At 40.5% G+C, this 14,803-nt stretch overlaps 2 protein-coding genes across 2 annotated transcripts; one reads left to right on the forward strand and one right to left on the reverse strand.

The window, feature by feature from the left end:
- Nucleotides 1–4,956: 4,956 nt before the first annotated feature.
- LOC308088942 (uncharacterized protein) lies at nucleotides 4,957–5,826 on the reverse strand (the record flags this gene model as incomplete). Its single annotated transcript, XM_080433523.1, has 1 exon — nucleotides 4,957–5,826. One exon carries the CDS (start codon nucleotides 5,824–5,826, stop codon nucleotides 4,957–4,959), a length of 870 nt encoding a protein of 289 aa, XP_080289649.1.
- Nucleotides 5,827–11,432: 5,606 nt separating this feature from the next.
- Nucleotides 11,433–12,305, forward strand: LOC308088943 (uncharacterized protein; the record flags this gene model as incomplete). Its single annotated transcript, XM_080433524.1, has 1 exon — nucleotides 11,433–12,305. The coding sequence occupies one exon, from the start codon at nucleotides 11,433–11,435 to the stop codon at nucleotides 12,303–12,305; it is 873 nt and encodes a 290-aa protein (XP_080289650.1).
- Nucleotides 12,306–14,803: the final 2,498 nt, after the last annotated feature.

Here is a 14,803-nt window from a genome sequence, read left to right on the forward strand (position 1 = left end):
GTGAAATGTGAGATAATGTAATCGAAAATTAAACTGACAATTCAGATATTTTTATTTTCATTTAGTGGTGGAAATGTAGCACTTACACCATGCACGTGCATAAAACCAAAACAAGTGTAAAATTCAATTCAAAAATTCACGTGTTAAATGGATAAATGCATCGTTTAAATCAGTGGTTCTCTCGATATATACCTCAAATATATCATTTCAAAAGATTTTCAGACTTTACAAAAATATCAAACAAATTAAAAAGGATTTCACAAAATAAATAACTTATCTACAAGAACGTAGCTTAGATCAGATCTTTTCACTATTTTTGTTATAATGCTTAAGGTATTAATTCATATTTTTGTTTTGTTTTTGGGTCCTGGAAGAGTTAAAGGAGCACTTCACCCCTGGAAGAAGTTTTCGGTCTTTTAATGAAGTTTAGGAGTCAAGAAACAAGATCCTGGGTTTTTTTTTTAAATAATCTGTGTTTTTAGATATCTAGTAATCTTCGCAATATTCGTGACGTTATTTGCATCATGAGAGATTGGTCTCATTCCTTTCCGCACTACATGTCTCGGCGTGTCTCAGTCAGACCATCTCAAAAGACAGCCCCAATGGGGTGTCCGTAACACTTTGTTCAACCTTCTTTCGCCACTCGGCCACTCCCATTAGCTGCGGCCAGCGGCCCTTGTAGAGTGAGGCATTACTTTACCTGAGTTATCTTCTGATAGTTGTACTTGAATGTTGACATGAAATAATAATCCTGTGTAGTGTTTCATAAGCGCAAGCTTGAAAAAAAAAATACAGCGTGGAGTAGCAGCGCTGGTAAACAAACACCGTCACGAAAGGCTAGGATCATAATACCAAGGATGTGACAGTGATGTCAATACTATGCGACACGGAAGTGAAACTGCATGAAGATACTTATATGTCCCAGTGATATGACATCACTAACGAATCCTTGGACATAATATGTAACTAGATGAACGTTTGCGAGGACAGCCAGTGTTGCCAGATATTGTGAGAGAAATAAGCAGCCAGGTCTATGAAAACAAGCCCAAAAGAAAAATAACTATGCCAAGAGCACTTTACCTAGACATGGGATATTATATATTTGAAAATTGCTGATCTACAAGCTCACAACGCTTCGCAACCCATTGTGAGCTTGTAGATCTGCTATTTACAAAAAAATCTTGAGGGGGAAAAAGTCCAAAATGTGGATTTTTTGCAAAATATTTTTATTTGCTTTTCAAAATGTGGAATATTTTTTACACATATTTGTTAGGGGCTCCCTGCCACAAATTATAATTTCAGATGGGGGTCTGTGGAAAAATACATGAACATGTTTGAGAACCACTGGTTTAAACAGCAATCAAAACATTTGGAAACAAGCCCAAATATCAACTACATTTTAGAAAGAAGCCGCTTATAATAAGCAGACATGGCGACACTGGCATGCTGTTTGGATGTTAGGGATGTTATTGTTGGAGATCACACCCACATGGAACCTCCCCTGCCACAAGGCACCAAAGCATTCTGGGAGTTGAAGTTATAGGCAGTGATACGCTGTGGTCCCCCTGTGGTCCCCCCTGTGGTCACCCCTGGAACTTCTTCCAGGGGTGAAGTGCTCCTTTAACCCCTGGTGTACAGTTAGAAAAAAAAAAGAAGAACAAAAGGCGTGTTTTGGGATTCTATATCATTACGCGTTTGACATGCGGGTGCTTAGCCTATGTGTTCAAAGCTTGAAGTAAGTGTTAAGATGAAAACGAAAAACTTAAGTTTTTCGTTTTCAAATGTCAGCCCTTGTTGTCTCAACACCAGCCGAAGTACAATATTGACAAACGAGGGAGACCACAATACTAAAAAGCCCCAAAAAAGAAGAAATTATTCTAAACGATTCTCTCGTTTTTCAGCACCGGGAGGATCTCGATCTAACTGGCACTTGGCTTGGCTATGATATACGATTGTAATTGTCATGGATACTTTCGTAAGCACAATGATTTTTAAACTGATAATGCAAAATGCATAAAGCAGCATTGTTTTAGAAACTGGTAAAGCAATTAAGCATATATGAAGCCAACAATACACATATGCATATAATCACAGTTATCACACGTCTGGTTACAAAGCGGCTGTATACATGAACAGGGCCGGACTGGGACCAAAATTCTGCCCTGGCATTTTGGTCCGGACCGGCCCCCCCCCCCCCCCCCCGTTTTGTCAACGGGGGGGGGGGGTAGCGTTTCACTGTTTCAGCAGCCCAGCCCTGCACATGAACTCTGCAGCCGCACTGAGGCCCCTGCTGGAAAGCATCCCAGCCCAAACAGTAACTAATAATTTGGCCGCGCGACCCGGAAATGACCGTAATAATCCTAAAACGGAAGCGAAAATATATTTTTTTTGTGGCCCAGCGGCCCACTGGCCAGCGGCCCACCGGGCATTTGCCCGGTACGCCAAATGGCCAGTCCACCCCTGTACATGAATGGATGGCAAACAGCAAAATATCGGTCAAATTGTGAAAATAAAAACGTCAATATATTGAACCCCGAGAAATGTCGGTAAAATATTAAAAGTTCAATTTCTCGACGGATATCCCTCCTGAACGTCACACAGACCACAAGATAATACACTGACAATCCAGTTAAATTACTTAAAGTGTCACAAATACTGGTTTTCGATATAAAAATGAATCTATTTTGAAGACAAAGCGCTTTCGTAAATAAGATCCCAATTAACACGGTGTCAGCTAGGACAGCAGTTGTAGCAAATACAATTTGGAAAATAGATATCAGATAATACACTGGACTGTCAAAATCAACTGTGGCACACTGAGTGTATATCTGTGATGTTAAATGATTCCATCGCTTTGCGCACTTGTAAAATAATGTCATATGCAGCTGTAGCCTATTTTATATATAGGCTAGCTGGAAAAGATAGGCTGATCGCGAGATATCCTCAAGAGACTGCATGATAGGCCTGCCTGTGCTGCATGTGACACTTCAGTGCCAGGAAAGGCCTACAGTTTATAGAGATTGCATACTTGCATAATATGGAACAAGCAACACCCCGTTAATATCACATTGCCCATATTTTTTGCAAACAACACAATTATTGACCGAGATAGGTGATATCGCTTAGCTAAGTTAGCTGTATCAGAACAATGGATAGCGCTGCTGTGGTTTCAGGACCATGGACAGCGCTATTTGTTGCACGTATAGGACCTTGTGTTGCATTTAAAGTTGTTTACCATGGGATTGGGTTGGAGAGAATGGGTTATGTGTGGTCTGTTATTTATTGTATGCGAAACTGTTCCTGTAAAGTTGCAGGGAGCACTATACTGACATCTGATCTCTTTGGTGCTGAGACAAGAAACGCGGACTGTGTCAGTAGCTATTCCTGTCAAAAGTCGTTGTCATGAATTGTTCATTAGACGTAGAAGAAACCCATCGTTCATTGCGATATTTAGGCTACCATTTTAGATTAAAAAAAAGAAAGGCTGATAAGCAAAATTATGATGATTACAACTAAGTTGCTGTTCTCCCGGCTTTAACCGCCACCTCAATTTATTTGATCTGTAGGCCTATACTGCGAATACGGCCTATTGTGGAAGCATATTTACCCTATTGAATTTTAGAATACAATTTCATATAAATTACTAAACAGGAGTACAACTTTTGCTCAATCCCAAACCGGCAGACATCAATCATTAGCGTGCTGAACAAGTCCTCAAAATGTTTTGGATGATTTGAAATTAAGGTTCCAGTGTTGAGTCTTCGTATTACGCAGGTAGATCCGTCCTGATAAAACCAATTCTGAGAGAGAGAGAGAGAGAGAGAGAGAGAGAGAGAGAGAGAGAGAGAGAGAGGGAGAGGGAGAGGGAGGGGGGAGGGGGTATGATATTTCAGTATGTTCATCACTTAAAGGAATTATTGTCAATCAATTTAAAGGTATAAGTATAAGGGATTGGTTTTGTTAAAAGGTTAAAGCTCTATATTTTGATTGTATAGTGTTTGTTCAATAACAGGGGTCTCACAGTCTCTCCAGCTCTTTGATAAACATGAAACAGGCTACATTTTCAGGTGAGTTGCAAATGTCATCTACTCAGGAGAGAGCACCCATTCCAATTTCACTTGTTTATCCTCTATCCAGCATGAGTTCTCTCTCCTGATTGGATTAGTGTCCCGACCGACCTGAAAGATTGTCTTTTTACGTTGCTGGAGATATACGGAGACCCCTATTACTGAACAAACCAGAAGAGCTACTTCTTTTTTTAAACAAAATAATATCACTTACCTTTAAATAATCCTATATTTGTTGTCCAAAATGACATCTGATACACAGCTCTTAGAGAGCTGCAGTGTGCCACCGCGCACAAAATACAATGATTAGCTTAATATCATCCGACCGCAATTGTTTGGCATTCTCAAATTGACCATCGTCGTGGTCAAAAATATAACACCATTTTATTATATACCAAGGACCCCAACGGAAACAAGTCCGCAAGGACTTTTTTGGACGGACCTTTTAGTCAAAAGTATTATTAATGTAATTGTGATGTTTTACATTATTTTTGCCTAATACAAATTTCAATCAATCAATCAAACCATGGCAGTGAAATCCGAACTATTATTATGACCTGATTAACCTAATGATTGACCTATTGGTTTAATATAATGCATAGCAGCTCAAACTGGCAGGTGAATTATGGTGCGTTAATAAAACAGACTTATGCTGTTAACACAACAACACCCCATAAATTGCTGATCTCTTAACACACTTATTAAGGGAAATGGAAAAAAGGAAAATTGGATTTACATTTTAACCGCGCTATATAGACTATGACAGTTACGGAATCCTGGATTAACAAATTGATATCGCCTGACACATAATCCAACAAAACAGTTTGCGATGCAAGTAGGCCTAGACGTGCTACACTTGTAGTGGCTGATTAATCCATGTGCAGCTATCTTACCTGCCCCTCCATCTGGGACACAGTCTCTTCCATACCGTGCTCCATATGGCCCCCCTCAGCGCCGGGCTGCCCCAGATGTAGAGCCCCGGGGTGACCAGTGCGTTCAGTCGAGCCATAATGGCAAACAAGTTCGTGGCTTCATTCCTAAACCGTAGCCCCTTTCTGGTCAACTGCCTCACAATTATATTGACAAATGACGGACACCACAATGCCAAAAAGCATATAACGACAAACACAATGATGCGTAACGACTCCTTCTTGTTATCACGTTCGGCGCTAGGCATTTCCCTCCCCAACTGGTTTCTGGCTATGATGTATAATTTAATGGTCATCAGAACCTTGGTGAGAACTATAATTTGCAGAACTATTACACCATATGCGTTCATTTGAGCCGCTTTTGAAATAGGCACCATACTTTGCACCGTTAGGATACCATAGGTATAAATCCAGCAAAAACTACACGTGGCGATCACCACCGATCTAGTAATGTAACGGTTGTAGAAGAAAGGATGGCAAACGGCGAAGTAACGGTCAAACTGAGCAAAGAGAAAGCATAGCACATTGACCCCCAGAAATGAAGGTAAAATGTAATATGTTCCGTTCCGAGACGGATAGCCCTCTTGGACATCAAAAAGGCCCAAATAGTAGACCGAAAACCCGGTCAGTGTGTCACTGATGCTCGTGTTCAGCATAAATATGAAGCGGTTCTGTGCTCTCAGAGATCTTGTGCTCAGTATGCCGATGACCACTGAACCCGCCAGCAGCACGGAACTCGTGGCAAAGAGAATGTGGAAGATAAAGATGAAGAAATCACCGGGACTGCCGAAGTTCACGGACAGGGGAACAACGGTCGCGTTGGAGAGCATCACGAAGCTCCACCAGTAAAAAGCACGATCATTGCATTTTATAGGCCTACATGTCAAGAGGATATTCTGAACGCTCATAGGCAAACGCGTAGAATAATGAAACTCTGGGGAGTCTGCTTCAAGTGAAAGGTTGACGATTGGAAGTGACGCATGTCAGATATATGGAAATGATAAATGAGTTTTCAGCACAAACCTATAAGTCCTATGGGGTTTGCTTGTTGAAAAACAAGATGATAAACAGTTAATGTGGAGGGCAGATGGGCTTTTCTTCAATTTAGCTAATGCACCATAGCCTCATAGTCTACATCCATCCATACAGGCCTATAGCCTAATTTATTATTTATAACTCTAACCTCAGTAAAACATATGCCAACCTAACCTTAACCTCACAGAATATGCCTAAACTTAACCTCAAACTAATATAACATTTGTCGGAAATTTTTTTGGATGTGGCAATGCGTATATTGCATTCCAGTAATACGCGCATGTGACAGTAAACACCTGTGGACACACATGAACCCTATGACTTTAAACTATTCCCGTTTTGGTGGCCAGATTTCCCCTATAGTGCCCACTCTTCCGATGTCTGGTGCCCACATTTCCCTAGTGCCCACTCTTCCTATTGCCCAATTTTCCAGGTGCCCACTCTGTTTTGGTGCCCACATTTCCCTTGTGCCCACTCTTCTCACCCCAAAGTGCCCACTATTCCGGGTGCCCACTCTTCCTAGGTGCCTAGTTTTCTCTAGTGCCCAGAATGTTTTGGTGCCCACCTTTCCTGTTACCCTTCTGAGATAGTATTGTATTTTCATTGTAGTATTGCACATTTTCAAAATATACAAAATAGTCTACTTTGGATTAATAACAACAAAAGAAAGAAAAACAGCCACCAGTAAATCATCCCCAAAAAACTTTGAAATAGTATTTTGTTTATGTTGTCAACTCAAGTTCAAGTTCAAGTTTATGCAACTACTATCTACAAGCTGCGTGTATAGATTGAAAATATCTTTAAAAAATGCAAAGAATACATCATATTTTTGAACATTTTTACATCACAAATCTTGTAGGGGTCCCTGGCACAAAATATTTTTAGATATAGGGGTCCATGGTCAAATATAGTCATTTGGGGGTCCTTGACATGAAAAGGTTTGAGAACCACTGCGGGACATGCAAAGAAAGCAGCTGCACCTCCAGGGGCTCCTCAGCAAGGGGCCCCCTGTTAGCCCACCGCAATAGCAACACACATTATTGTTATTACTAACCTTCCCTTTCATCACTGCATACGTGGACAGGTCAAAAGTACATCTTAGTGGCTTCATCTAAGGTAATCCCAAAAATGATTATCTTGAATCAATAATGTATCAATATGTAACATTTTGACCCCGTACATTTTTTAGAGCATTTTTAGAGCATCTTGCCATTCATTGCAGATATGAGGATATGTATTTTTCCCATCCCTGCTCACAAACCAAAAGACGAGAAACAAGGATCAAATGAGACTTTCTTTCCAAATCAACCTTGTGGAGTCACATGGGAACGCAGAAGCTGCATTTATTGACCTCTGGTTGTTTTGAGATTGTATTTTTCCCAGACCTTATATATTTCTGCACCTTAACATTGATGAGAGCATTGTGGATGCTTCTATTCCTGATGTTGGATAGCACTAAAGATGAACTGATGAGTTTTTATACAACGGTCAATCTATATTTCACTACAGATGTGGACAAAAAACTCTTGACGTTTTGCTTTCAAGATATATATTATTATGATGCTCTTGAACATATCATCAGTGATGTTACCTGCATGGGGTCATTAAGTGTTACAGGAATCAGTCCCTCACCCAGAATACACAAATATGGTCGCATTTACACTATTCCCCAATAACCACGGACGTCCTCTCTACCCTTTACGATCGAATATTGTCTTCCAAATGTCTGCACACACTGACTTTCCTAAAGATTAATCTACCTAAATAACATAATAGAACATCAAGGGAAGTTGGTACCACTGTGAATCAAACCTGAACATAAATCTGAGAGAAAGACTGTGCTATTGATTGACATTCCACTTGCAGACATTTCATAATTGCTGATTTCATACTCAACATAAAATTCACAGGTCACCATCACTATTAAGATTAGTCAACCATCAATAAAATAATCATCATATGATGCCAAAAAGAAAATGTGATATGCTCAAGCAGTGTGCAGAGAGCACCACTGAATAGATTTGAACCACTCGAGGGTGCTACACGCCAAGATTTTCAAGTGAGATGCATTATGTCTTCAAATACATGATTCATTTGTTAATAATTAAAAAGTACTTGATTTTATTTCAGCTGAAAAATAGTTTTAATTTCCTTTCATTTAAGATAATGGCCAATATACAACAAATTATTTTGTGGTACAATATGGTAATTAAATCACTGACATTTTGTTAGAAATCTATTATCGCCTCTACTCAGATTTCAGCTTTGTTATAGGATCATAATGCACAAATTCACAATATTAGAATATTGGTTATACTACTAAGAATTCACAGAAGAATTTATATCAAACTTATACAAATACAATCCACATTGCAAAATTGCAGATCTACAAGCTCACTACGAGGCGGCCAGCTGAATGGCTTGAGAGGCCGCCTGGAAAACAAAAGGTCCCAGGTTCGATTTCCGGCCCTAGCAATGGGATGAGGTGTCCCTGAGCAAGGCACTTAACCCCTACCTGGCTTGACTGACAGCTCTTGTTTGCGGGACACAATGGCCTGGATTACCTCCTTTCATCTTGCCAACCCAGGCTGATGGACAGAAGGTTCTGGTGGCGTTAGGACCAGCTAATACTGACTCAGCTGGCTGCATTAATGGAAAAAGCAAAGAAGAAAAACATTAAGCCAATTATCCACTTCCTCATGTTCTGCTCCCTGCTAAACAGACACCAACCTGTTAGAATTGCTAATGCAGCGACCGAGATCACCCTCCCCTACCTCCTTCCCCTGGAGCAGGTCCAATTGTGCATGCCCAGCCAAGCCGGATGCACCACTGGGGATTTGTGGGGGGTACTGTGCCACCAGGATGCCTGGAGCCAGGACTGAACTGAGGGAGTGGTTCCACGATGCTGGTTCTGCTGTTAAACCCTTCCGATGTGTCATGGGCCAATTGGCAAAACACCATCAAAGGAGGGTGCCATATGAAGCCACAAAAGTCTGGTCCAGAGAGTGAGAATGCCATGCAGGAGAAGAAGGAGCAATTGTTGTGTCAACAAGCTCACAGAATGCACAGGATGAGGAAATGTTTTACAGAATTTAACTTTGTTGTGTAAATTGTCATGTCAAAAAGAGGTTGTAATCTTGGAGTATAATGTGACATGTGTCTTGGCACTGGTTGAAAACTTCATATATTTAGCACTAGTTTCAAAACATCTTTAAAGAGGTATCAAAATTAGATCTTAAATTTTTGCTAGGTCCTTTGCTTCAATATGTGACATGTTCTTAAAATATGACTTTTCAATGAATTATTTGCCTATTGCATTGTCAAAACATAATTGCTTTGCAGGAATAATATATTTGAAGGAGAACTAACTCCATCATTAGTTCTTCCACCTAGCAATGTAAACATTTACTGTGAGACTCACTTCGAATAATGTTACCAAAACAAGAGAATACTGCTTTATTCAGAGATTATATATGAGCACTGCATGGTCACAACTTCTAGAAATCTTTCTTGCCATCCATAACCATAGCCGAGGCTGCCGAGCTATTGCGACGATAAAAATAAATGTTAAGTGACAAATCAATGAAGTCGTTTTGCTTTAATTCATTTATTGTGAATGTTTTCATCAAATCTTTCTTGTAGGAATAAATTATAAATCAATTAAATCAAACCCTCAGAAATTGAGGCTGCTGCAACCACACTAATCAAAAGTGGTGCTAAATAGCTCTGGCTCATAAGACTCTAGATTATGAGCCAAAGGGGTATTTTTTATTCTAGAGAAAACTCTTTTGGTGCTTTATATCACCTTTGTCAAATGGTGCTATTAGAGATGACTAAACTAAGGTCAGGAAAGGACCTATAAAAACGTATACAGGGTCAGGGAGTGAACAAGTTCTTCGTAAGTGCTGAAGAAACATTTTAGAACATATATGTCACTGTAAATGTATAAACTTATTTAGCTTATATCAAAACAATAAAAGACAAAATACCCCCCCACACACACGCACGCACACACACGCGCGCACACACACACACACACACACACACACACACACACACACACACACACACACACACACACACACACACACACACACACACACACACACACACACACACACACACACACACGCACACACACACACACACACACACACACACACGCACACAAACTTACTTGCCGCCAATAAGCACTTGGACTTTGCGGTTGTTAACTTGGTTGTCACTCCTGTGGCGATTCTGAAAGAGAAGCACAGTGCACGTCATCATGCTGTGCACGTGAGTGCCATATGAAAGTAGTCCCTTTGTATGGCAGAAAGCCAGTTATTTCTTATATCCAGGGTTGTGCTTCTTATATCCACGGTTTGGGGGATATTATAAATAACAAAATAACTAGAAATACCACTTTGTGGTCTCATACCTCCGCTAACCAGTTGCCGTTTGTAACCCTGTCCAGACGCACACACACACACACACACACACACACACACACACACACACACACACACACACACACACACACACACACACACACACACACACACACACACACACACACACACACACACACACACACACACACACACACACACACACACACACACACACACACACCAAAGGATACACCCAGATAGACACAGTAATCACAGCAAGTTTTTTAAGTTCTTTTTTTATGTAACTGATAGAACATGATCAAGAAAAAATTTGAAGAACAGGGACAAGAACTGTCCCTTGTCCGGTGGGGCCCCTATAGTGGGCCCTGGTCCCAGCCCTGCCTCCACACTGTTCTGCTACAATGCAATACATTTTGTTGTACAGAGACCTCAGTTTACATATTTCAAATTGTGTGCTCTTGGACAAAGCAGGTTATACGTTTTTATCAAACATATTACAAGTTATGTGAATTAAACTTAATTTGTTGAAAGCTATATATTTCACGGTTTTGTTTGCCCTCCTTTTTGAGGAAATCATAGAAACACAAAATGAGAAACAGGTGTCACTTCCATAGTGGCCATGCAGCTCATATTGGTCTGTTTGTTATTTTGGATAATTTTGCCCATCCCTGTATACACTGCAGCCTGTGGGTTTGATGTGAGGCACTGAAAATAAAGTGGTAGGCCTATACCATATTCTCCATGACTTTCCCCAACACAACATGCTTTCCCTGAGGTCATGGACACCCATGTTCAGACATGTATGGCTGATTAGCAAATTATTTAACAAACCAACTGGTCTCAAGAGTTCATCAATCAGAGTTCATGGGCATCGAAGACGTCACCCATACGTTTCCTTTTCGACTCCATTCTGCTTCCATACACCTGGTGTATAAAACACAGCTGGCCTCGAGGCAAAAAGCACATTGATGCTCAAACGTGCGCACACACCTTCTCTCTCTGCATCCATGAGTGGCAACAACAGCGAGGCTCTGTCGACTGTGTTGCCTCTCACTACTTTTGGCAACGTGTTGATGTTCCTATTCAACATCGTGCTAGCATCGGCGATCATCTTCTTCAACTTGTCGGTGTTTCTCTCCATCCTGATGAACAGGGCGCTGCGCGGCGAGAACCGGTTCATGTACATGCTGAGCACCTGTTTCAGTGACATCTGCTCCGGCGTGTCTTATTATTATGTTGGCGTTTTAGACGTGAGGGACAGCTATGACTCTCCGAACAGAACTTTCTACATTGCACCCACCTTTCTCGGTCTGTCTTACATGGCAATACTGGCTGCTCAAGCAGACAGGTATCATTGCGTGGCAGCGCCATTCAAGTACTCACAGCGAATGACCCGAAATAGGACTCTGCTTGTGATCTTCGCATACTGGGTCTATGCCTTCGTCATCGTGGCAGTCAACAATCTAGTAACAGTGGGGGTTGCCAAAAGAGTCACTGGCATCGGCACGTTCGTGGGAAATATATTCACAGTCATCATCATGATAGGGTTGAATATTAGACTGTTTTTCATAGCCAGATTTCAGTTGCAAAGGGAACAGCCGCAGCCCTCAGCAGAGGCAGAAAGCAAGCGCTCGTCAGTGTATCTGATCATTGTGGTTGCAGTGTTTTTCTTAGGGGCATGGCTGCCAATATTCATTCATATTATCGTCTGTAATTTTGTTGGTTCGACGTGCTATTCGTTTAAAAACGAAGGCACCGACCCCCTGCGCATTCTACCCCGAATTAATGCAATCCTGACCCCGCTTCTGTATATCAGAGGGTGTGCTGCGCTCAGGTCTACACTGCTCACCAAAGTTTGGAGACCTGGCCGTAGTAGGTAAGAGGTGGTAGGCTATCTTTTTCCAACTGCTTCACAAAGATGTCTGTTTTTGCAGCGGTCAACAACATGGAATAATACTTTGTTATAGTTCTTGAATACATCTTCTGATGCACCTGAACACATCATCAGAGATGTTAAATAGGAACTTTTTTGTTTGATGATAATATTTGATCTGCTTCTTATCTCTTTTCATAGCGTGAGTCCGGGAGAGAGAGGACGCAGCATCACTGGGCGCCGTGTTCAATAGGAAGGAAGAGAGGATGTCAATTTATTTTAAACAGATGGAACCTAAATAATGGATGTTTTAAATGTTTGTATAAGACAAGGAGTTTTGATATGCCTCTGTGCCCAAAGTGAGTAGAATATGACATATCAGATTCAGATTTCTTTCTTTATTTTTTTACGTTATTTTGTTATTAATTAAGTATTAGTTTAATTAGCTTCTGCCCCTTATAGCCAACTCAGAGTTTCTAATCACTGATGAATAGCCTATATCTTAAATTCATCTAATTTAAATTAACAAATGGATGATTCACCCTACATCATTGTTCATATCTATTTCAATTCCGACATAAAAAACAGTCCAACTTTTTTTTTCTGATGTAGGCCTATGCTATCTTTCCTTTTCATTGTATATTTGTATTTATATTGAATAGGGAATTGAACGTAGCCAGCCTATAAGCTTATTTGAGACATTTCGGTGTAAATAGGTTAAATAAGACAGGCTTGTTGAAGTTATTTTAAGATAATATAGGCTAAGAGGTCAATATCATTAATAACATGAAATATTGTCATCGTGATATCATACAATCTAGAATGCGAGATTAAATGAGCATGATATAGTCTACACTACAGGTTATTAAGATAAATGCGTTTTGGGCACATAGTCTTACGTGGCGTGCGTTGGTGTTGCAGAAAGAGATGTTGAGTCGGGAGATGCAATATGACTCTAAACACGTGCCTGTCTGTAGTCTGACAGAGGATGCAGTTTTCATGACAACCACGCAGTGTCACAAGAGCGCTTTGGCACAGAGCCATTTAACCATTATGGATCCTTGAGTTATTCCTGCAATGTGCCTGATGCCCTGATCTGATGCTTGATGAGCTCAACTGATAGCGTAGATCTACACGCATATAAAGAGAGATTATGCCTATAAACCGTCACGGATCTGTCACTGTGTGTTTCTGTCTTAGAATAGAAGGCTCATCATTGAGCTCCTGTGGAAAAAGGCAACCAAGCAGGGCCAACCAATTTGAATTGCACGTTCTTTCCAATTACCACTATTAGCCTATAACGCAATTCACATTCATTAATTAATCAACACATTGTGGCCTAGGCTAATTATTATTAGGCTCAGTCAGGGCAGGCCATTCGATGGTTGAAACAGCTTTTCAGAGCGGTCCTCCCGTGCTCTGCACTAAGAGGAGGGGCGAGCACACACACACTTCCGCTAACATCATCTGGTTTTCTGGCTAGTTCTCTGCTGGCAGTGGTGGAAAAAGTACTATTTTTTTTACTTAAGTAAAAGTATCAATACTGCAATGTAGAAATGCTCTGTTACAAGTAAAAGTTAAAAGTTAAAAAATTACTCGAGTAAAAGTATAAGTATTGGCATCAAAATGTACTTAAAGTAACACAAGTAAAAGTACCTTTTAATCAGAAAGTCCCATTCCACAAGTTTTCAAATGTATAAGAATCTTTTGAAAATAGCAGCTCTACAAGCTCACAATGCGTCACATCTGTGAGCTTGTAGATCTGCTATTTTCAAATGCCCAATATGTATAGGGCTGAAGTGGTTAATGTATGTTTTGTAATAGTAATCAAAATCTACAAAATAACTAGTTTTCAAATAATTGTAGTGGAGTAAAAGTGCAATATTTGCCTCTGAGATGTAGTGGAGTAGAAGTAAAAGTATTGAAATTTGTCTCCAGTAAAGTAAAAGTACCTCAAAATTGTACTTAAGTACAGTCCTTGAGTATATGTACTTAGTTACTTTCCACCACTGTCTGCTGGTGCCACTCCTCTCCTCTAACCTCTTCATGGTGTCCTCTGGGCAGCAGGCCCTCACCCTCCCCACCAGAAAAACCTACTTTAGCCACACGTCACATAAACAGAATCAGTATGTAGGCCCGATCGTTGCAGTCTGTAGGCTTAATCATAGCCTACTTTGTAAGTCTTGAAGACTACTTCAAGACTTACTAACAAATATATCTTTTAAATTAGGCCATTCATCATTTTAAAAAAATCACTCTTTTTTTGTTCTCTTAAAGCTGCAGACCGGGAACTCATTTTAATTCATAAAACGTTATTTTAATTCAATGGTAGCACTTGTTACCATTGTTAACACAAACAAGCCCAACTAGCACTTCTTCTGAGTGGCTAGAGGTGGGTTACTCTTCAGTTGAGAAATGTAGACCCTGGTGTCGGGTGGGACACACTAGCCTACTAGTTGACAAGCACAAGTAGTACTGCCTGAAGCTCAGAGGCGTCTCTTGGAT

This window comes from Gymnoscopelus braueri (assembly GCF_963280865.1).
Source record: "Gymnoscopelus braueri genome assembly, chromosome: 7".
In the NCBI taxonomy this organism is placed as follows: domain Eukaryota; kingdom Metazoa; phylum Chordata; class Actinopteri; order Myctophiformes; family Myctophidae; genus Gymnoscopelus; species Gymnoscopelus braueri.